We start from the raw sequence: 22,718 nt of genomic DNA on the forward strand, positions 1-22,718 counted from the left end.
ATTCACTCCCCCCACCACCAGCACTACCAGGCTACAGTGTGGACCATCTACAAGATGCACAGCAGCAACTCGCCAAGGCTTCTTCGACAGCAGCTCCCAAACCCGTGCCATCTCGCATCTAGAAGGACAAGGGCAGCAGACGCATGGGAACACCACCCCTTCCAAGTCACATCCTGACTTGGAAATATATCATCGTTCCTTCATCGTCGCTGGATCAAAATCCTGGAACTCCCTCCTCAACAGCCCTGTGGGAACACCTTCACCACATGGACTGCAGCGGTTCAAGGTGGCTCAAGGACAATTCGATGGGCAATAAATGCTGGCCTTTCCAGCGACGCCCACATCCTGAGAATGAATACAAAAAGATGAACCAACAGGGTGTGAGTGATGGGTTTTTCTGTGGTATAGACTTCTTGGAACTGGATCAAGATGGCCTAAATTCATTTTGTGTAGGCCCCTTACATTCAGCAGTAACGACTCAGTCCGTCAGTCCAGCGTGGATTTTAATCCTGGTCCTAGAAGTGGAATGATTATGTGCTACATTAATGCAGCATCCAGTCCAGACATTGCTGAACAACCCCTGAGGCCGTTCCTTATCAATGCACTGCAAACACAGCAACCGAAGTGCGACTGTGCGGAGGCTTTTTGGATGCACTACAATCATTACTAAACAAAGCTTTGGTATCAGGGTACAACTGATTTATAAACAGTTGCTAAATATTAAAATGATTCAACAGCCAAACACAGGCTAAACCACAGGGAAGGAAGATTGGACAAAAAAATCTTAACTGGGTCTTCTAGAGCAACAACTGAAGGGGACTGGTTATCCACTGAGCCTCAGAGAGACCAGGAAACGAGGCAGGAAATAAATACTTCTTTAATTTACAATATCTGCAATAGCCCAGAATATCACTTCACACCACTGCATCATTATTTCAGTCAACCATATATCTTTGCTGGTCTTAAGAAATGCAGCTACTGTGAAAATAATGTATATTAAAAAAAACTGTTCATGTAAATTGCATCTATGAAATTATAGCTGTTTATAAAAACCTACCAAACAAGTTTGTTTTCACAGTGATAGACAAATGAGTGTTGTTCCTAAGAATTTCCAAGGCTTTAGGTAGCTGAATATTCTTAAAGTTTTGTCCATTGACTTCCAGTATCTGAAAAACAAGATAGCCTTTACTCTTGATTGGCGTCAAATGTGTAATTAAATTTCAAAAGACTGTCATACAAGCTAACATTGCCATTCCTGCGTTCCATTTTCTCCTTCAGAACTGTTATAGGTCAGCGAGAAAATCCCAAAAGCATAATTCTAAAAACATTGGCGCAGACATTCCGATCCCTACAGGTGGGTACACGCTGTATACCCACCCGTAGGGACATCGGAAATGCCTGTTTCAGGCATGCAGACTGCTCTCAACAGATCGGACGCCTGCCCTGGAGAAGGGCCTCTGCGGGCAAATCGTTTTCTGGAGCCCCTCTGCCCGCAGATAACCTTTAGAATTCTTACGCCTGGTAAAAGCAGGCGTAAGGCCTCGTTTTACCAGGATAAGAGATGAACATTTTTTTTTTTTAATTTCAGTGATTTATCATTTAAAAATACTTTTAAAAAAGTGAAATTTATTTTTAGCCCTGTAAAAAACTTTAATTATTTGTTTAAAATATTAAATTTATTGTAATTTCAATTAATTTTAAAAATGTGCTTTAAAAAAATGTATTTAATGTTTTGAAGTGTTTTTGGGGTGATCTCCATTGATATATTTGACAGGTCTATCTGTCAAGTGTATGAAGGGAGATTCCCTTCTTTGATTGTCTCCCCATGGCCCACGTGATCCCAGGGACACTTGCGAACCACATGCACCCCTGGGATACGTAGGCCCTGCACACTTGGAGTTCGAGAGGCCCAGCATTGGAACTATACAAACCTCGGGAGCCCTCAGGTAAGTGCATAGATTTTTTCCAGATCGGAGGCTTCCGCACGCAGGAAGCCTCCGATCGGAAAATAGGGCCCATTGGCTCCTCAAGAAGGTAATAAAGACTGACCCTAACTTAAAATGTATCATAAAGAGAGGACAAGTCATAGCTCACCATGCAATACAATGAATAACTTCACAAGTGAAGCTTATTGTAGCTGTTACTTTATGGGAACAACATTCTTCTAGTTGATTAGTGAAAAAGTCAGTATGAAGGTGGTGACAGAATTACATCAAATGGTCGGCTACGTGATATATTCTCTTCATAATACTTCTTGTAAGTTTCCAAACACAACGTGCTTCAATTAGTGCTTTTTCAATTTTGTCACCCAAGAAAGTCTGATTTATGATGTCACTTTGTGATTGTGATGGTTGTACTTACAAAAATATCATTCTAAACACCACTACTGCTAGAAACAGAAGATAAAATCAACAATGAATTTCCAGCTTTCATTTCATGAGTGCAGGGACATAGGGCCGACTGATCTAAATCAGTTTTAAATGGTTAGGAATTGGTACTAATGGTGCCAGACTGGGATTGTGCTAATAGCACTCAAGTTTCACAGATCCACATTTGCATAATTATTCACAGATTCCAATGCAGATTTTGGGCAGGTGCATGGAGCATTCTAGGAAGCAGAAAACTGCATGCAAATGAATTTGAAAGGAACAGGACAATTCAAGGTAAATGTCACAATAGGGAGACAAAATTCTGAAAGGCTTTAGAAAGGCTCAAAAATATCTCAATACCAACTTGTATTTATATAGTGCCTTTCACATAATAAAATGTCCCAAGGCACGTCACAGGAGCGTTATAAAACAAATTGGACACTGAGCCATATAAGAGCATATTAGGGCAGATGACCAAAAGCTTGGTCAAAAAAGTAGGTTTTAAGGAGCATCTTAAAGGAGGAAAGAGTGGTAGAGAGCCAGAGAGATTTAGGGAGGGAATTCCAGAGTTTAGGGCCTAGGCAGCTGAAGGCACGGCTACCAATAGTTGAGTGGTTAAAATCGGGGATGCTCAAGGGGCCAGAATTAGAGGAACACAGATCTCTCGGAGGGTTGTGGGGCTGAAAGAGATTACAGAGATAGGGAGTGGCAAGGCCATGGAGGGATTTGGAAACAAGGAGGAGAATTGTAAAATCGAGGCCATCCGATCTTGAAATGATTTCAACCCATTAAGAGACTTTTGCCAAGACTTAACCAACAGAAGATTAAGAAATGACAGGGAAAATTGAAAGGAAAAGAAACCCCATACACAGGCAGGAATCTGCAGGCAAGTGAAAGAGCAGCCAACACCCAACTCTCTGTTTAATGGCTGCTAATTGGAAATAGCACTGCATAAGATGGTAGGAAGGAAGGATTGCCTACTGTGCCACTCCACAGCAGCATCCTTTAAAGTTCATATTGCAGCATGCCTGAAAGGTGTTAGAGGTAAGTTTGAAGTCGCACCAGACTGGCACTAATGGCTGCGCCAATCTTTTGCTGCATCTTGGAGGATGTAGCTGCATAGGTGGGTGAGCACAGATCATCGTTTGTGCAGACTTTCCTTCTTTGCATCACTTCAGTGGTTTTCCTCCATTAGTACCAGTAATGGTACTGGGGGAAACAAAAATAGAATAAATGGCACAAAAACGTATGACAAGCTAAGTGCCAAAAAGGAAAATAAAACAGGCCAGAAACGGTCTAAAAACTGCTGAATGAATTCTCTTACTGGCTCTTTCTACTTATTTTCCTGTGCAATTCAGTTCCCTAGGAACTGTGGATGTCTATTTATATAAGCAAAATTTGGAAGTGCCATGCACCCAGTGTGAAGACTTTAAAAAGACATGGGAGGCATTATTATACCACCCACTGCCTGGCCATGCACGCCACATGCAAAAGGGGCAGAGACCCAGCATTGCAGATCTCGGAGCCTTTTTCTGTGCCATAGCACTGTGAACTGGTGCACAAAGGAAGTTGACCAGATGAAAATCGACCCTCAAGAGATAGTAGGCCTTTTCATAAATAAAACAAAGATTTTCTTTTTCAAATCAGTGGTCTCCCAATCTTTCTCAAAGCCAGCAACCAAAAAGTCCCAAAATTTGCCAGACCTTCAACCATTTGTATCCTCCTGAGCATTTGCCCTGGCATTTATTCTTTTGTAAATGACCTTTAGTAAATGAAGACTTGACATGGCGCGCAGGAGCCTATAGTCGATGCTGACACCTTTCTGATAGGGAAACATATACAGGAAACTTTCGATTAACTGGCACCTAAATAACCGGAAATGTCGGTTAACCGGCAAAATTCAGGAGTAGGTTCAGGTAACTTTTATTACTTGCCTTCCTCCATGTGTTGCTGTGCAAAGGTGTGGCTGCAGCTGTTGCTAAGCTACAGAGATGCTTGCAACTTGTGGCCATTGTTTTGAACCTGTTGAAGCAACAGGGTTTGTTGCTTTATACGGAGCTCTCAGCTCCGTATCTTTTACTATAGCTTTCGGTTATCCGGAATTTTTGATGAACCGGCACCACGTCAGTCCCGTCCGTGCCGGATAAAAAAAGTTTCCTGTATTGATAAGTGAATGGTCAGCTTGAAGGGATAATTACTAGTCATACCCCGGAGCAGGCATATTCCTCGGATATTCACTTTCAACTAAAGTTTGTGCTTGCCAAATCCTAAAGACGCTTAATTGGGTCTAAAAGTCCGGACTATCTCTCCCTAAAGGAACAACCTGAAAATGTTACCGTCCGGACACTTTTAATAAGTTTAGCTAGACTGTAACGTTCCAGATATGATGAGCGTCCGGAAAACTCCCCCAGAATTCTGTAACTCCTCACCAAAGAGTGTACAGAGATTGAGTTCACGAGTTTGATACAGAAGTATTATATGAGACGATTCTAAAAATATATAGATTTATTAAAGAACCGACATGTAATTTACAGTTGGTGAATCAATCGCAACATTAACAGTTCCAAAAAGAGAAAGCTTTACAATCTTATCAGAGATCCTTACTCTCAGATCTTAACTTTGCTACAGCTTTGTAGTTCTTCGTTTTATTCAGGATATCCACCAAAATCAAATACAGTACCTTTGATCCCCAAGGTACAAAGAGTTGTAGACTTACAGAGCCTGCCTCTGCAGTCGAGAATCACTTTGCCCCTTTACAGCGAGTCTACTATCCCATTTGAGAGTTCAATATTTATACCCTTTTCCAGTGGTATTTCCTTTAAGGTTTTCTGCTGATGTAAGCTAATTATCTTTAGTCATTTTTCTGCTGACTTCTGCAATTCTTAGCCACCTCAGCTGGTAGCAATACAGAATCATGTCTCTTCTCTAGGTGTTGTAAGTTTACCATAAAAAACGGTGTAACAGCAGGTGCGTTTTATTTGATGTCATTTTTACTAAGGCAGATGTTTGTGCTTCTTTACGAAGTGTAAATTAGAACACCTTGTACAGGGTGAACCATTGTTTGTTTCCAAAGATTCAGACTGTCAGGACCCTTTAACCTTCTGTTGCAATAAGGTTATTGATTCAGTGTCAACAACTGTCTTATCTCTATAGCCAGAATGCTATCACAGCTTTTCCATAGTTAAGGTTTCTAGATTTCCAAACCCAGTTTGTCATGTTTTAATAAGGCCAGAATTCTTTCATCGAATGGTGTATTTTTCTGAATAGGTTTTGTGGCTTATTCCTTCACAAGCTCACCACACCATCCCCGGAGAAAATGATAACAAGGGATGACGTCTTTCAAATCTCATACTTACAGTTAGCAGGAGCACAGAAACTTGTGGTAAAATTATGCTTGGGTATCAATGGGCTGTCACAGTTATCTTATAGACTGATGCATATTCCAGTAATTCTGGTTATCAATGGAATATTTAATTCTGCATCAGAAAAGCTCAGAGCTCCAGACAACAAGGTCTGAGAGACTATTCAACAGTCAACAGCAATGAGGTGTGAAGTTTTGCCGCTGACATTCTGTGCAGACATTTAATACATTTGTTGGCAGAAATTATTTTTTTCCATAAAAATTATTTAAAGAAAAAGCAAGACAAACCTGATCACCACGTTTCAGCCCAGCTTCAGTAGCTTTGCTACCAGGCTCTACGCTGTCTAGGAAAATCCCAAAACCTTTCTCAGTGCCTCCCAACAGGATAAATGGCAAAGGGGCTTCTTGTGATGGCTTCATGAGAGTTATTAGCCGCTGTTTGGCCTTAACTGTACAAGCGATTTTCAACAGTCTGAGCTGATGACCCATTTTCTACACAACATAAAAAAATATCATTTACAAACTGAAATTCAACTTCTGATGATAGTTGTTTAATGTTTCTTAAGAGAGGGGGCTTCAAAAATAATCAGGTGTTAACTACCTTAAATGAGATAACTAACCTCTTGTTCCAAATTGTTTTCAAATTCTTCTAGAAATGCGGTCATTGCAGGATTGCCTTCAAAATCATTGAAGTGACTGTTTACCCACAGCAATACTACCCGTGTAACCTGGAAAGTGTTCAGAGAAATGTATTTTGCACCATTAAAGGCATTGTATGCTTGATGTATGCAACATATGCTGACTTAACTTCAATGTAGAGAATTAAGAATGTGCAAATGAAGCTTCCCTTCCCTTCCTCGACTTCTCTGTCTCCATTTCTGGGGATCGGCTATCAACCAATATTCACTCTAAGCCCACTGATTCCCACCCTGCTTCCTGTAAGGACTCGATTCCATTCTCCCAGTTTCTTCATCTCCGTTGCCTCTGTTCTGACAATGCCATCTTCCGCACAAGTGCATCCGATATGTCTTCCTTTTCCCTCAACCGAGGATTCCCCTCCACCGCGCTTGACATGGCCCTCGACCGTGTCTGTTCCATTTCCCGCACTTCTGCCCTCACCCCTTCCCCTCCCTCCCAGAACCATGATAGGGTTCCCCTTGTCCTCACCTTCCACCCCACCAGCCTCCACATTCAACGGATCATTCTCCGCCATTTCCGCCACCTCCAGCGTGATCCCACCACCAAACACATCTTCCCCTCCCCTCCCCTTTCAGCATTCCAAAAGGGACAACTCCCTCCGCCACACCCTGATCCACTCCTCTATCACCCCCAAAAGCCCCTCCTCTTCCCACGGCACCTTCCCATGCAAGTGCTGGAGATGCTACAACTGCCCTTTTACTTCCTCTCTTCCCACTGTCCAGGGCCCCAAACACTCCTTCCAGGTGAAACAGTGATTTACTTGTACTTCTTGCAATTTAGTAGACTGTATTCACTGCTCATGATGCAGTCTCCTCTACATTGGGGAGACCAAACGCAGATTGAATGACCGCTTTGTGGAACACCTGTGTTCAGTCCGCAAGCGTGACCCCGAGCTTCCGGTCGCCTGTCACTTTAACTCTCCGCTCCATTCCCACTCTGACTTCTCTGTCCTCGGCCTCCTACACTGTTCCAATGAAGCTCAACGTAAGCTCAAGGAAGAGCACCTCGTCTTTCGATGAGGCACTTTACAGCCAACATTGAGTTCAACAATTTCAGACCATAACCTCTGCCCCCATTTTTTCCAACAACAGCTGTTGATGATTTTCTTATTCCCATTTACTCTTCTTCTAGACCCATCTTTTGTTCTTTTACTTGTCCCGTTACCATCTCCTTTTGCCTTGCACCATCATCCCTTTTGTCTTTGAATCTCTCCTGCCTTCCACCCTATCACAGACCTTCCCTTTTGTTCTTTCCTCCCCTCCCCCCTTTCCCTGTCTCTACACTTGCTTAAAACCTGTTATATCTCGAAAACTTTTTTCAGTTCTGACAAAAGGTCATCGACCTAAACCATTAATTCTGTTTCTCTCACCACAGATGCTGCCTGACTGGCTGAGTATTTCGGGAATTTTCTGTTTTTATTGCAAATGAAGCTTGATTGCCTCAATTACAGAAGCATTTATTCCTACTCTTAATTTATCTTTAGAAGTTTAGTGAAATATTTTAGTTTGAGGTTAGGGTCTTATGAAGGAAGTTGCAGTTTAATTTAGGACAGAAGGTAGACGGATGAAATTATTTTGTTATTTTTTTTAAATTTTAATGCAGAGTAAATAATAGCTCTACAACTTTTACAGTAATGACAAGAGACATGCACATTATTTAAAAACAGGGTTGTGTGGCAAAGCCATTAAGAGACTCTCACAGTAACTTGTACAATTGCCTTTAATCATGTTTATTGCCTTTTAATGTTGGTTCTGGTTAAACAGAGCTAGATCGACAAAATCGCGATCTGACGCGATGACATCATCACGTGGGTCATGTGACGTTCCCAACGGCGGGAAACGTGATGATGTCATGACGTCAGGGTTAGAGGGCGTTTCCAGTTAGTCCTCGTGGGGAGTGATAGTGTATAGACCTGTTTAGAGCTTCTCCTGCATTTTCTTGTTTTGTTAAAGTTTTAGTGCATTCAACTCAGCTTGTTAACTACCAGTGAGTTTATAGTATCTTTGCTAGGAGTGCAGAGACTCCTACAGTTGCATAATTCCTGAAAATGGCTGCCAAGTGACTGATCAACGCGAATACTGCACAGGAGTGATAAAGCTATCTATCTATCTATCTATCTATATATATATATAAGTCATGACAAATGAATATTTATTCCAAGTCAAATAAGAAGCGGTGTAGATTTTTTCCCTGCCGAAGGTATACTATCAATGAACACAATTACAAATGAACCTTTTTCTTTCCAATTTATGTGCATCTATATTTCGTTACTCAGAGGTACATATTGGATTCTTGACATATTAACAGCTGGTGAGGGGAAAGATCACCACACAGTTTACTGGTTAAAATAAATTGCTTGTTAAGTACTGAATTATTACAATCTTAAAAGTTTTAGCTAACCTTGTCCCTGAGACTTGGGTCATTAAACCACTCCAGCAATTTCTTCCCAACTTCCATTGGGCTTGATAAGAAGGTTCTGCAGGTTAAAAGAAAATCTTCTATATATGTGGGATCCACCACTGAGTGCACTTCCAGCAGGTGCATTGTTAACTGCTCAGGTGTTCCCTAATATAGTTCAACGGAACAGATCATTAGTAAAACTACATTTAATTAGAGCTGCAGAATAAACTTTTACATGAGAAATACAATGGGCATCATGAGCACTTTTTTTAGACCAGTGTTAGTTTCTGATGTATTTAAACATTCTGCTTACCTTTATGACTTTATCGCCTTTCCTGGTTCCAGTCCGATCCAACTCTCGGTGTTCTTTCACTACAGGTATAACAATCTCTCCCTCCTTCTCGACTTTCCGCATATTCTTTTCCACCTGGTTGAGGATTCGACAATAGTCTTGGTGGGCTATGCACAGCAATTGCCAAGGAGCACAGAAAGTGTTACAGTATTAGGCATGTCTGGTGCAGAGTGCTAAGATATTATGCATTTACAGATTATATGTTTATATTAACAAATCGTAACATTTCTTTATTTCTCCTGTGGCAGTGCTCATGGTTAGATAGTGGCAATAGTATGTTTTCAGTTGTGTTTGCTGTAACATCTAGGGAATGGTAGCACAGTGGTAATGTCACTGGGCTAGTAATCCACAACACTTCTGGACTAATGATTCAGAGACGTGAGTTCAAATCCCACCACAGCAGCTGGGGAATTTAAATTCAGTTAATTAAATAAATCTGCAATAATTACAAGTATCAGTAATGGTAACAATCGGATTGTTGTAAAAACCCATCTTGTTCACTAATGTCCTTTAGGGAAGGAAATCTGCCGTCCTTACTTGTTCTGGCCTATATGTGATTCTAAACCCACAACAATGTGGATGACTCTTAACTGCCCTCTGAAATGGCCTAGCAAGTCACTGAGTTGTAACAAACTGTTACGAAACACAATAATAAAAATGAAACTGGATGGACCACCCAACACGGATTACAGACACGGCAACGGCACACCCAGCCCGACCGACCCTGCAAAATCCTCAGCAGTATCTGGGGACCTGTAGGGGGTGGCGTGTGGTGGTGTTGTTTGGCACGTGCGCCCAGTCAGTTATGCCCCTGACTGTTTTGTGAGCGGTTCGAATCGCTCCCACGCCCCTGGGTTCTAGACACCGGACTTAGGTACAAGGCGGCGGTACAGAGAAGACTCGAGGAGACAGGTGGTTGGATGTAAACAAAAACCAAGATTTTATTGAAGAGGAAAAACTTGATACAATCTTATGGGAAAAATTACTGGTGTACACTTCTACAGGCAAAAATACAAAAGAAGAATAACTATATACTTAGACAGGGAATGGGGAACACACGGCACATCGAGGGAAAACAACTATCTTAACAATCCCCTTATCCTTATCCCACCTCCTATACCTAACTAGATTAAGCTATGAGGGGTCAGAACTTCATGCTCACCAATCAAAAGGGTTGTTAGACTCAAAACAGCGGTTGGGTTCGGGGTTCGCTCTTGGTGCTCTCTGGAGCCTGCCGTCGTCACGTGGCCTCCAGGTGCTGCAAGGGTGTTGTCCAGGTTTGAGTACCCCAAAGTTAAAGTCTCTGTTTGGGTACTTTACCTTGCAGGGATGATTCTTCGCCGCCAGCCGCCAGATTGAGTTGGTCGGCTGAGGCTGAAGGCCCGATAATTCGAAGCCTCCCCTCAGTTCGTCTCCTCAGTTGGTCTTCTTCAGCCGGTCTTCCTCAGGTGGCCTTCCCTCCGGTGGTCTTCCCTCCTCCCCTCGTCGCGTCCCGCCTCGCCTGGCCTGAATTGTCCGTGTCCGCCCGACCCGGTGCCGGGGCTAGTTCCAGATGGAGTGTGAAAGGGCACGGGCAAAGGTCAGGGGGTAAGCACGGGACGGGGAAAGAGCGGCAGCCACGAGGGCGAGGGACCGAAGTGCAGCAGCACCAGCACACCAACCAACAAAGAACACACCACCGACCACACCGATTGCTACCCGGGGGCCTTCAATTATACCTTCATCGAAAACCCTTATCTGCGCGCCAAATCAGGTTAGTTCTTTGTTTTAATCTTGGCAGGCTATTTTAAATAATGGTAGCAATCCATACTAACTGTTTTTAGATGGCCGGTATTCGCATCTACCGGCCCGATAATTGACTTGTATTGTCCTGAAAGTTCCTTGAAGGGCCTGTCCGGCCTCGATGGCTCTGTTAATCTGTTTCCGATAATATATGTAGACTGCTTGATGGCCTTAACTATAGGCCTAAACTGAATTTAGATTTGTCTCCAATTCGGTCTAATGCATAATTCAGATTCCTGTCTGGTTCCAAAATACAAAGTCTCTCTTCACAGAAGCCTGCAGCTTTGGTTTTGAACCACAAGCTGTCTGCGTTGCAGAGTCCATTTTAAAATCTCACAGGCTTTCTGCCACGAGGCACAGACGCCATCTTGGGTACCCTTTTTGAATTAAAATGTCCACGCAGGGTCCCGTTTATTAATAACAGCCTTCGGGGAAATGCAGAAATTTTGCAAATCTTACAGGCCTGTGCCAAAATTGGGAGAGTCTGTCCCACAGACTAGTCAAGCAACAGCCTGACATAGTCATAATCACAGAATCAATGTCCCAAACTCTTCCATCACCATCCCTGGATATGTCCTGTCCCACTGGCAGGACAGACCCACCAGGGGTGGTATACAGTCGGGAAGGAGTGGCCCTGGGAGTCCTCAACATTGACTCCGGACCCCATGAAGTCTCATGGGTTCAGGCCAAGCATGGGCAAGGAAACCTCCAGCTGATTACCACTTACCGCCCTCCCTCAGCTGATGAATCAGTACTCCTCCATGTTGAACGCCACTTGGAAGAAGCACAGAGAGTAGTAAGGGCACAGAATGTACTCTGGGTGGGGGACTTCAATGACAATCACCAAGAGTGGCTCAGTAGCACCACTACTGACCGAGTCCTGAAGGATATAACTGCCAGTCTGGGCCTACAACAGGTGGTGAGAAAAACAACATGAGGGAAAAAACTACTTGACCTCGTCCTTACCTGTTGCAGATGCAACTGTCCATGACAGTATTGTTAACAGTGACCACCGCACAGCCATTGTGGAGACGAAGTCCCGTCTTCACACGGAGGGCACCCTCCATCGTCTGGTGTGGCACTACCACCGTGCTAAATGGGATAGATTCAGAACAGATCCAGCAGCAGCTCAAAATTGGGCATCCATGAGGCGCTGTGGGCCATCAGCAGCAGCAGAATTGTATTCCACCACAATTTGTAACCTCATGGCCCGGCATATCCCTCACTCTACCATTACCATCAAGCCAGGGGACCAACTCTGGTTCAATGAGGAGTGCAGAAGAGCATGCCAGGAGCAGCACCAGGCATACCTAAAAATGATGTGCCAACCTGGGGAAGCTGCAACACAGGACTGCATGCTAAAAAGCAGAAGCAGCATGATATAGACAGGGCTAAGCGATCCCACAAACAACGGATCAGGTCAAAGCTCTGCTGTCCTGCCACATCCAGTCGTGAATATGGTGGACCATTAAACAACTAACGGGAGTAGGAGGCTCCATGAATATCCCCATCCTCAATGATGGTGGAGCCCAGCACGTGAGTGCAAAAGACAAGGCTGAAGCATTTGCAACCATCTTCAGCCAGAAGTGCCGAGTGGATGATCCATATCGGCCTCCTCCTGAGGGCCCCACCATCACAGAAGCCAGTCTTCAGCCAATTCGATTCACTCCACGTGATATCAAGAAACAGCTGAGCGCACTGGATACAGCAAAGACTATGGGCCCCGACAACATTCCAGCTAATGTGCTGAAGACTTATGCTCCAGAACTAGCCGTGCCTCTAGCCAAGCTGTTCCAGCTACAACACTGGCATCTATCCAACAATGTGGAAAACTGCCCAGGTATGTCATGTCCACAAAAAGCAGGACAAATCCAACCCGGCCAATTACCGCCTCATCAGTCTACTCTCAATCATCAGCAAAGTGATGGAAGGTGTCGTCGACAGTGCTATCAAGCGGCACTTACTCACCAATAACCTGCTCACTGATGCCCAGTTTGGGTTCCGCCAGGACCACTCGGTTCCCGACCTCATTACAGCCTTTATCCAAACATGGACAAAGGAGCTGAATTACAGAGGTCAGGTGAGAGTGACTGCACTTGACATCAGGGCAGCATTTGACCGAGTGTGGCATCAAGGAGCCCTAGTAAAACTGAAGTCAGTGGGAATCGGGGGGGGGGGGGGGGGGCGCGGAACGGTCCACTGGCTGGAGTCATGCCGAGCACAAAGGAAGATGGTTGTGGTGGTTGAAGATCAATCACAACTTTCACCACACGGACTGCAGCGGTTGAAGAAGGCGGCTCACCACCACCTTCTCAAGGGCAAATATGGATGGGCAATAAATGCTGGCCTTGCCAGTGATGCCCATATCCCATAAACAAATACATTTTTTTTTTTTAAACATCCTGAGAGGGGGTACAGCAGTACCTGTGGAGTAAGAACAAAAGACATCACTGTTACAGGGTTGCCCTGTGATTTCAATGGACTTGTGGGTGTGACAGTATTAACTCAGGAATTTTAATAAATTATGGATGTATGTCTGAGTAGGAGTGAGCCTTTGGCTTAATGGTAGCATTCCTGCCTCTGAGTCAGAAGGTGAAGGATTCATGCCCCACTCCAGCCAGCCACGGGGAGCGAAGACCAGAGCACTGATCTGAATACTGAATTGACACCCAGCTTCCAATGGGTGCAGGTGGCCCTCCAAACTACCCCCCCCCAATATTGTAAAGTGTATGTGGGGCTCTTTAGCCTTGGTTGCAGCCCACCTAGGAGAAAGAAAAACTTGCATTTATATAGAATCCTAGAATAGGTACAACACCGAAGGAGGCAATTCAGCCTGTGCCAGCTCTCTGCAAGAGCACTTCAGCTAGTCCCACTCACCCGCCCTTTCCCTGTAGCCTTGCACATTTTTTTCCTTCAGGTACTTATCCAATTCCCTTTTGAAAGCCACAATTGAGTCTGCCTCCACCACCCTTTCAGGCAGTGCATTCCACATCCTAACCACTCGCTGCATAAAAAAGTTTTTCCTCATGTCGCCTTTGGTTCTTTTGCCAATCACCTTAAATCTGTGTCTTCTAGTTCTTGATCCTTCCGCCAATGGGAACAGTTTCTCTCTATCTACTGTGTAGACCACTCATGATTTTGAACACCTCTATCAAATCTCCTCTCAACCTTCTCTGCTCTAAGGAGAACAACCCCAGCTTCTCTTGTCTATCCACGTAACTGAAGTCCCTCATCCCTGGAATCATTCTCGTAAATCTTTTCTGCACTCTCTCTAAGGCCATATAACGCCTTTCACGACCTCAGGAGTCACAAAGCGCTTTACAGCCAATGAAGTATAGTCACTGATGTAATGTAGGAAACACGGCAGCAATTTGCACACAGCAAGCACTCACAAACAGCAACGTGATAATGACCAAATCATCTTTTTCTAATTGATGTTGATTGAGGGATAAATATTGGTCAGTACACCGGGGAGAATTCCCCAGTGCCTCTTCAAAATAGTGCCATGGGATCTTTTACGTCCACCTGAGGGGTCAGTTTAACATCTTATCTGAAATATGGAACCTCTGACAGTGCAGCACTACCTCAGTACTGTACTGGAGTGTCAGCCTAGATTTTGGTGCTCAAATCTCTGGGGTGGGTCTTGAACCTACAACCGTCTGACTCAAAGGTGAAAGTGCTATCAACTTAGCCACGGCTGACATGGAAAGAACTCTGAAGATAAAAACTATGAAGATCACAACGAGAAACCACCTTAGCTACTCTTCTCCAGTAAGTGGCTCAAGAGTCTAATGTGTTAGGACCTGCCCTAGGGAAGAACACAACAGATGGATGTTACAATATCCTACTATCACCAATGTTATGAACTTTATAATTCACAAGAACATAAGTAGGCCCTCAATATCAGTGTGGCAAAGCAGAAATAAGAAAATCTAGAGCAAGAAAAGGACTTTCAGCCAATCAAGCCCACTCCATCTACAGTCCATTTACAATTATTCCATCATGGACTTCTCTCCCACATCACCTGTTGATCCCCAGTTTAAGGAAGCACTAAATTTCTTTCCCGACTTCTCCTGACAGTTTTGTTAATTGTCTCTACAACTGTCAATCCTGCTTCTTCACAAATATTGATTCAGCTCCTTTTTAAATCTGCAAATTGCACTGAAATAAGCTATCTAATCTGAGAATTTCTTTGTTGTTGCTAATTTCTAGGGTTGTGAATTTTGTACTTGTGTCCTCCAGTCCAACACTAACTCCAAGTTAAATAGCATTTTTTCTTCCACCTCACCTGTGCCTTTTGTTATTTTGAATACCTGTTTCATATCCCTCCTGTCTTTTTGCTAGTGACAATAAGTTAGTGCTCGAGTTTTACTTATGTCTTAGTCCCTGGAGGCCTGCAATCCTTCTGACCATTCTTCACTGAATCCTTTTGAAAGCATTTCAGGTCTTTCTTTGACATAGAGTGGTTCAAAACTGCACCTCATACTCCAGAGTTGCCCTCATCATTGATCATAATATACTTCAGAAGTAACCCAGCATCTGATCAGCTTTATTAGCCAAATGCCTCACACTAACCAGATGCTTTCAAAATATGGCATAGTGGTTAGCACTGTTGCCTCACAGCGCCAGGGACCCGGGTTCGAATCTGGCCTCGGGTGACTGTCTGTGTGGAGTTTGCACATTCTCCCCGTGTTTGCGTGGGTTTCCTCCGGGTGCTCCGGTTTCCTCCCACAGTCCAAAGATGTGCGGGTTAGGATGATTGGCTATGATAAATTGACCCTTAGTGTTAGGGGGATTAAATACGTGGGGTTACGGGGATAGGGTGGGATATGTGTTGGTGTAGGGGTTATGAGGATCGGGTGGGTTATGTGTCGGTGCAGGCTCGATGGGCTGAAATGGCCTCTATCTGCACTGTGGGGTTTCTGTGATTCTGTGTGATTCTGATAAATATGACCACCCACCAATCATTTTCTTTTTTTAGTCTCTGCCATTGGGGACTCTTTCATTTTTTTTGGTATTGCCCATTTTAAGGGAAGAAACTTGGACAGATCCCATAGGGGAAAAGCTAATCTAGCCCTATGACTTCACTCACCTACATAAAAAAGAACTCTTTCCTGTGCATTTTTGAGCTATAGTTTGTGCTCGGGTGACTCTTAAAAGCCAACTGTCTGCCTTACTGTTCTAATTTAATTTGTTATTTTTGTTTTACAAATCAGCTTGGTGGGACCAGACCCTTCTTGAATTTTAGTGGTGTTCCCTTATCAGGGGAGACACTTGTGGGCTTTGGTTTGCCTGAACCCACAATTCCATTGGCCTAATGAAATCGAACCCTTTCAAGTTACAGGTGAGCCAGATCCAGCCTGAATTTTGGTCGTGTCGCGATGATTAAGGGGGGGCACTTACATAAATGGGAGTTGTTTTAGGCTTCTCTATCATCACAATTTTATTAACTCCTATCCCTAAACCCTACTGCTGTCATTTATTTTTTATTTACTTTATTCTTAATGCTCTTTGCATCATAAATATTAAAAAATTCTTAATTGACCTTTCTGATAGTGTTATTAATTTCCTTTTTTTTTGTTTGTCCTAGGCCTGCCTTACTCGTTTAAATCCTCCCCCACTGTTTCATTTACCCTTTCTGCAAAAATATTGGTACTCATCCAGTTTAGGTGACTCTCATCTTAACTCAAAAAGCCTCCTCCTGCCCCAAACTTGCCTCAATGTCCTAGGAATCTAAAACCCTCCCCTCTACACCATCTTTCTAATATCTAATTGCTCCTCCATTACTCATTCAGCATGTGAGATGGCAAAGAAGCGTGAGATTACCACTCTCAACGACTTACACTTTAATCTAGAACCTAACTCTTCAAACTCCATCCTACATCTGTCCGACATCGCCATCCTACTCTTCCCTAAATCATTTTGATGGGCAATTTCTGGTTGGTTTCCCTGCCTTTCTAGAAATGTTTCCACCTGTTGCACGACATCTCTTACCCTGGCACCAGGGAGGACACATATCATTTGCGACCCCAGTCACAGTTGCTAATCTCTAATTATGGAATTTCCCACTACACAACTCATCCATTCTCATGGGTAGTGTTTCTCTTCTCATTGGTAATCGCTTACTTCACTGTGCAGTGATGTTGTGATGCATAAAAATAGAACATTTAAAAAAAGTGTACAAAGACCTGACAATTTCTAGGACTTTTCCCCCCAAAACTGAGAAACAAAAGTGAAGGGTAAAGATCAATAGTGCAGGTCACCAAGGCCAAAAAGAATTAAAAAGATGAAGTAAACCAGGAAGTAGCAACTGGGTGATGCCAAGCTCGAGTTTTAAAAGCCTACAGAATGTAGGTGGAGTGAAAGACTAAAGGTGTTCCACAGTTTTGAACTCCGAGGAAAATAATGAGTTAAAGTAGAAGATGGTGCGATTAATCTGGATTGAAACACAGGAGAAGAGTGTGTTCAACAGCATCTTTCCATTTTAAAAGGAACAAGCGATAAAGGAGCATAAATTATAATAGTGTTGATAAAATAAAGACAGAAGAGGCTCTGATGAAGAAGGGGAGTTCAGAAGCTAGATGTAAGAGAAGGAATGCCCATCAGAGGACAGGCTTTTTTTTTTGTTCTAGTAATGAATGCGAGATAGGCACAAGAAGAGCCTCCATACAGCGTATTCAAGTCTTGAACAGACATGGGCTTTATAAAAAGTGAAGAAAGGTCAAGACGAAAAGCAATGCTAGCCATGAATGAGGAAAGCCTCTACTCGGAGGCAGCTTTAAAAATGGAAGGGATGTGGAAGTTCCATTTGAGGTCAGGGAGACAGTGAGGCCAGGAATGTCAATATATGAAGAAAGACTAAGGCCATGATTTTGCAAATGGATATGGCTTGGGAACGGGTCAGCATTGAGCTGCTGCAAACACTGACAATCACTGTACAAAGGTGAGCTCTTGCACCCAGGCTTGCCAATGACTCCCTCCATAGGCTAGAACAGATGGCAGCTGCAAGTGGGGTTACAGAAGCGATCTGTCACTGGTGAGAGAGGTTCTCCCAATGAGGTGGGACTAGACAGCCAATTCAAAACTTGTTACCTACAGAAAAGTGTAAATGCATTAAAAATGATTTTCCCAACATTTTCTTACCTCTGAAACTCACCAGTGCACCATTGGATCCTTCACAACACTTCTGCAGCTGTCATCAATGCAGAAACATTACAGCACACTCACAACATGCCACACTTACCTGGCGTGGTGTCCGGACAGCGGGGAACCCGAGGCAGAAGCAGCAAAATTGAAAAAGAGCCTGTTAACAAGTATCAAGTACCTGTTAACAGGAAGGTAAGTGGTTATAATCCTCTTCCCGCCACTAGGTGCCGGGTCCATGCGCAAATCGGGGACCCGACACTTGGGAAGATTGATTGGAGGCAGGTTGACAGCAGTCCCGCCTCCAATCCCGCACTCTGAGGACTGGCAAAATTCCGGCCTAAGAGTGGAGCTATCAAGGCAAGAGGTGTTAGCTGTTGGTTAAACTTGTGAAAGACATGAAAAAAATAATTGAAAAATAAAAGTACATACAGTAAATCAAGACATAGAATTAGCATTTAGGCTTAGATCATCTTCGGCTGTGTTCACCAATTACTAAGGGCTGGATTTTGCGGGGGGTCAGCGGGCGCGATCAGTGATGGCTTGGGTGGGAAAGTGTTTTTTTCCCCAATGGGTCAGGACCCCGCTGTGAACCCGCCGCCACACGCCTTTCCCCAATGTCGGGTCTGTCAGCGCTGGGCAGACCCAACACGCAGCGGCGGGTTCGCAGCCAGGGACCCAATTCAGGTAATTAGTGGCTTGTTTAGAGCCACTTAAGAATGAATATCTGCTCACCTTCTGCATTTGACAACTCGTCCATGAGTCGTGGACCGTGTCTGTCAAGCTGAGGCAGGAGGTCAGTGGCCATTGAATCAGTTGTTGAGTTGAGAGATTCAAATGTATAGTAAAAGCTCCCACCTTACACAGATATCTTCCCTCAGCCACAAACTCTTCCTCACTGCATTTCCACAACAGATTCACTATGCTGCAAGTTTTTACACAAGTCTCCATCCAGTCTGACCTCATTACCTCTCTCACCATTGACAGATCACTTCTGTCATCTCTGCTTCACCTGCCATGTATTCCATCAGCATGGTTGCCCTTTATACCCTCTCACCTTGGTCCTCAGAATCCCACCACGATCAGCCCCAACATCAGCAGCACCATGCACACCAGCAGCACCAACAACACCACCACCAACCTTCTCCGTAATCATCTGATGTTGTACAGGACAGAGGGCATCAGCACCCGACCACATTGCTGCCCGGCAGGCCAGGGATGGCCTCACCATGGCCAGATTTACTTCACTTGACACTTGTACACCCTGGCTGCCACATGATGCGCCAGGTTGGCACCACCCCACACCAACACCATAAAGCCTCCCTACAATGCCCAAGCCATTCCTTTTACACTCATCACCATTGCGGGGGGTACCGTTATGTCTCACCATTCACTGCAACTCACTAAGCCACTTCCAAAGGAGCACACAAATCTGTCTAAGAACACAAAGTGTTGAAAATAAAGGTTTCAATGTTTGACACCACATTAACAGAAACTTTACATGAACATTGCATAAAACACCCAAGTGCCTACCCTTGTGTGTTGTTAGTTGGTATCATTGCACTAGGATGAGGGTGAGTGTGAGAGGTGGCTAGTGAGATGGGGATGTGACAATGTAGGTAGAGAGGGATGGGTGGAGGTGCAAGGTAAGTTGGTGTGAGTAAGGAGTGATGGGAGGCACAGCAGGATAAGGTTGAGTGTGGCTTTTTGTGATCTAATAAGATCATTGATGCGGCACTGCACCCAGGTCCTCCTGACCACGTCCCTGTTTGTGCCCTCCTCTGCAATGTGTTGATCTCCTGGGGAGGTTTCTACCACCCATGGGAAGGGAAGAGGACCTCCCTGCGTGCTGTGACTCTCTCCATAAGCATATGGAGGGAGTCATGGGAGAGCCTTGGTGTAGCCCTGCACCTCTGTGCAGTGATTGTCAGTGTTTGCAGCACCTCAATGCTGTAGAACACTGACAGCACAACGGCAAAATAAAGTTGGCCATGGTCCCTTTAAGGAAACCGGCTGATGACGCGTCATCAAATGAAGTCACCAGACCCGCTTCCTCTAATTGGCCGGGGAACGTGCTGGGCTGGCTTAACAAGCCCAATCAGGGGAAATTAATTTCAGAGGCCAGGATGGAGCCAGCAGCAGGGTCGGGACCCGCCACCGATGTCACCCGCCACGGTCTCGCTGAGGTTTGTAAAATCGCAGCCTAACTCTTTCTGGACATTAACGCACCACACAGACAGGAGAAAATAAACATATACTAGAAAAATACTTGGCAGCAAACTAATTAAATTGATATATACACATTGCATCACATCACACCACATACAGTTTAATCACTTTGCTCCCAACCCAAACTTAAAACCAGATTGTGTGTATTCTGGTATAGACCTGCACTACAAACTGTGTTAAGGAAATTCATTTTACATTTGGTTTTTGTATATTTGCTCGTGTGAGGATACACATTTCATAAAGGGCATATTGGAAGTACACACATGTGGACATCAGATGAAAACAGGATCAGGCTTGGCTGTGATATCCCCATGTTAAAATAGTCACTTTCCATTCACCGTCAAAGCTCACACATGAATAAATCACATACACTCCTTGAATGGTACTGAAATAGTTACGGATGAGGTTGAAAGAGGCCTAGGAGCCTTCATAGCCTCAATACTCAATGCAGAGCAGCAGTCAACAAAGCCAATAGAATGCTGAATTACATAGCTGAAATAGAAGAATATGTCAGAGGAAGATGTGATCCAACTGTACAATGCTCTGGTCAGACCACAACTTGAGTAATGTGTCCATTTTGGTTGCCAAGAAACATAGAGACATTCAAGTATTGGAGGCAATGCAGCCAACAGCCACAAGGCCGATTCCTGGTGTCAGAGACCTGAGCTACGAGGAAAGATTGGAGCAATGTGGGCCTTTCAATCTGGAAATGAAACATCTAAGAGATGAGCTTATGGAAGGATGTAACATAGTTAACAGTATGGAAAAACTAATTCCAGAAAACCACTTTGAAGCAAATTGCGTGAGTAAGACAAGTGGATACTGGTTCAAACTAGAAAAAGTACAGTTCAGTCTGATATCAGGAAGTTATTCTTCACTTCAAGAGTGATCAATACATGTAATGATCTTTCAAATAGAGTATTGGAGATGAAAACTCTGGAACTGTTTAATAACCAAATGGATGCTGTAATGGGGGAGGGCTTTAGGGTAGAAACATAGAAGATAGGGGCAGGAGTAGGCCATTCGGCCCCTCGAGCCTGCTCCGCCATTTAATGAGATCATGGCTGATCATCCAAATTTATCCTTGTTTTCAAATTTAGATCTCGTTGCCTATTCCCAATTTCATACTGACTCACCAATGTCATCATCTGTTCTGTCAATAGGATCTTTCGCCAGGCAGTCTCTGACAATGTCCATGCTCATCAGTGGATCTGATGGTTTCCCAATGTCCTCCTTGTTATCATCTTCAGCGTCTACTGGCAGGCCACTCAGGTCCATGTCCCCAGCTTCACTCTCTGTGGCTTTCGAAATAAAAAAATTGCATAAGATGATCATGATTAGCAATGATAGATACACAGGAACAGAAGTCTGCTTTATCATTTTGTTAGGTATGGCAGCATATCGTTTTAAATACAATTCCTTGCCCTTTCTCCATATCCCTTAATTCCATTACTTCCCAAGTACCTATTCGACTTTTAAAAACCTCGATTTTGCATCTATGGTCTTCTGTGGCAGTGTTTTCCACATTCTCACAACCCGTTGTTTGATGTTTGGCCTCGGTTCACTTAAATAATCTTTGCTCAAATTTAAGATTCTTTTCCCTTGTTCTGGATTCTCCTATTAAAGGTCAATCATTTCCTCTCTACCTATTGATTCTCTTCATTATTTTAAACACTGAGATCAAATCACCTTTAGCTGTATTCACCTCCAGGTAATATAACCCAAATGTAACTAGTCTCTCATTATAATTATTCCCTTCATGTAGATATCCTCATACATTAGGCAAAATCCCTAATTCATAAAAACTCAAAGTTTTAAAAGTTTCTGATTAGAAATAAATTAAAAAGACCCATTATCCAAAATTTGTGCCAATTCATCGCTTGTAGAAGGAGGTGGCTATAACTAAGCTCTCTGAAATATGTCAGGTGAGATTTTACTGGAGCTCATTATTTAAGTTAAAGGGGTAAAACTACCGGCCTCCTCCATAAAACATGTGATCAGGCATACTTACTGTTTGACATGTTCTTGCGGTAATTTTGCTATTTTACCTTAGGACATGAGTGAAGTATGCAAGCCAAACACTCTACCAGATGGTGCCTAAATGGTGAAGTTAAGAAAGGGTACAGTTAACGAGGGTTCAAACAAAGACCAGAAGAGGTGAGGCACCTAATATTCCGCTCTGGTACTGTTAGTAACAGGAATCAATTCTTTGTGCTTAGAGTCGCTCCATTGAAAACAGCTAGTGCCTTAACTTCAGACTGGCCTGCACACTCAGCTGATAGCATGCTCTTCCTGGATGTGATGGTTTAGGGTCAGTTCCCAGGTTGGGCCAAAGATGTGGACCTCATTACAATCAACAGAGCTCCTCTAGGATAGCTCTGAA

General features: G+C 43.7%; 1 protein-coding gene across 1 annotated transcript in view; it reads right to left on the reverse strand.

Moving 5' to 3' along the window:
* LOC147110219 (rap guanine nucleotide exchange factor 2-like) overlaps positions 1-21,613 on the reverse strand; it is a 148,960-nt gene extending 127,347 nt beyond the window's left edge. Inside the window, exons 1-6 of the mRNA XM_086002496.1 lie at positions 21,472-21,613; positions 9,143-9,327; positions 8,830-8,994; positions 6,351-6,458; positions 6,019-6,222; positions 1,058-1,166 (exon numbers count right to left, since the gene is read on the reverse strand). Coding sequence (XP_085858622.1) covers positions 1,058-1,166; positions 6,019-6,222; positions 6,351-6,458; positions 8,830-8,994; positions 9,143-9,327; positions 21,472-21,613 — 913 coding nt within the window. The remainder of the gene's footprint in view (positions 1-1,057; positions 1,167-6,018; positions 6,223-6,350; positions 6,459-8,829; positions 8,995-9,142; positions 9,328-21,471) is intronic.
* Between the last annotated feature and the right edge of the window lie 1,105 nt (positions 21,614-22,718).

The sequence above is a fragment of the Somniosus microcephalus genome, chromosome 12 (assembly GCF_052327205.1).
Source record: "Somniosus microcephalus isolate GS21.2 chromosome 12, FLI_Smic_1.0, whole genome shotgun sequence".
Lineage (NCBI taxonomy): Eukaryota > Metazoa > Chordata > Chondrichthyes > Squaliformes > Somniosidae > Somniosus > Somniosus microcephalus.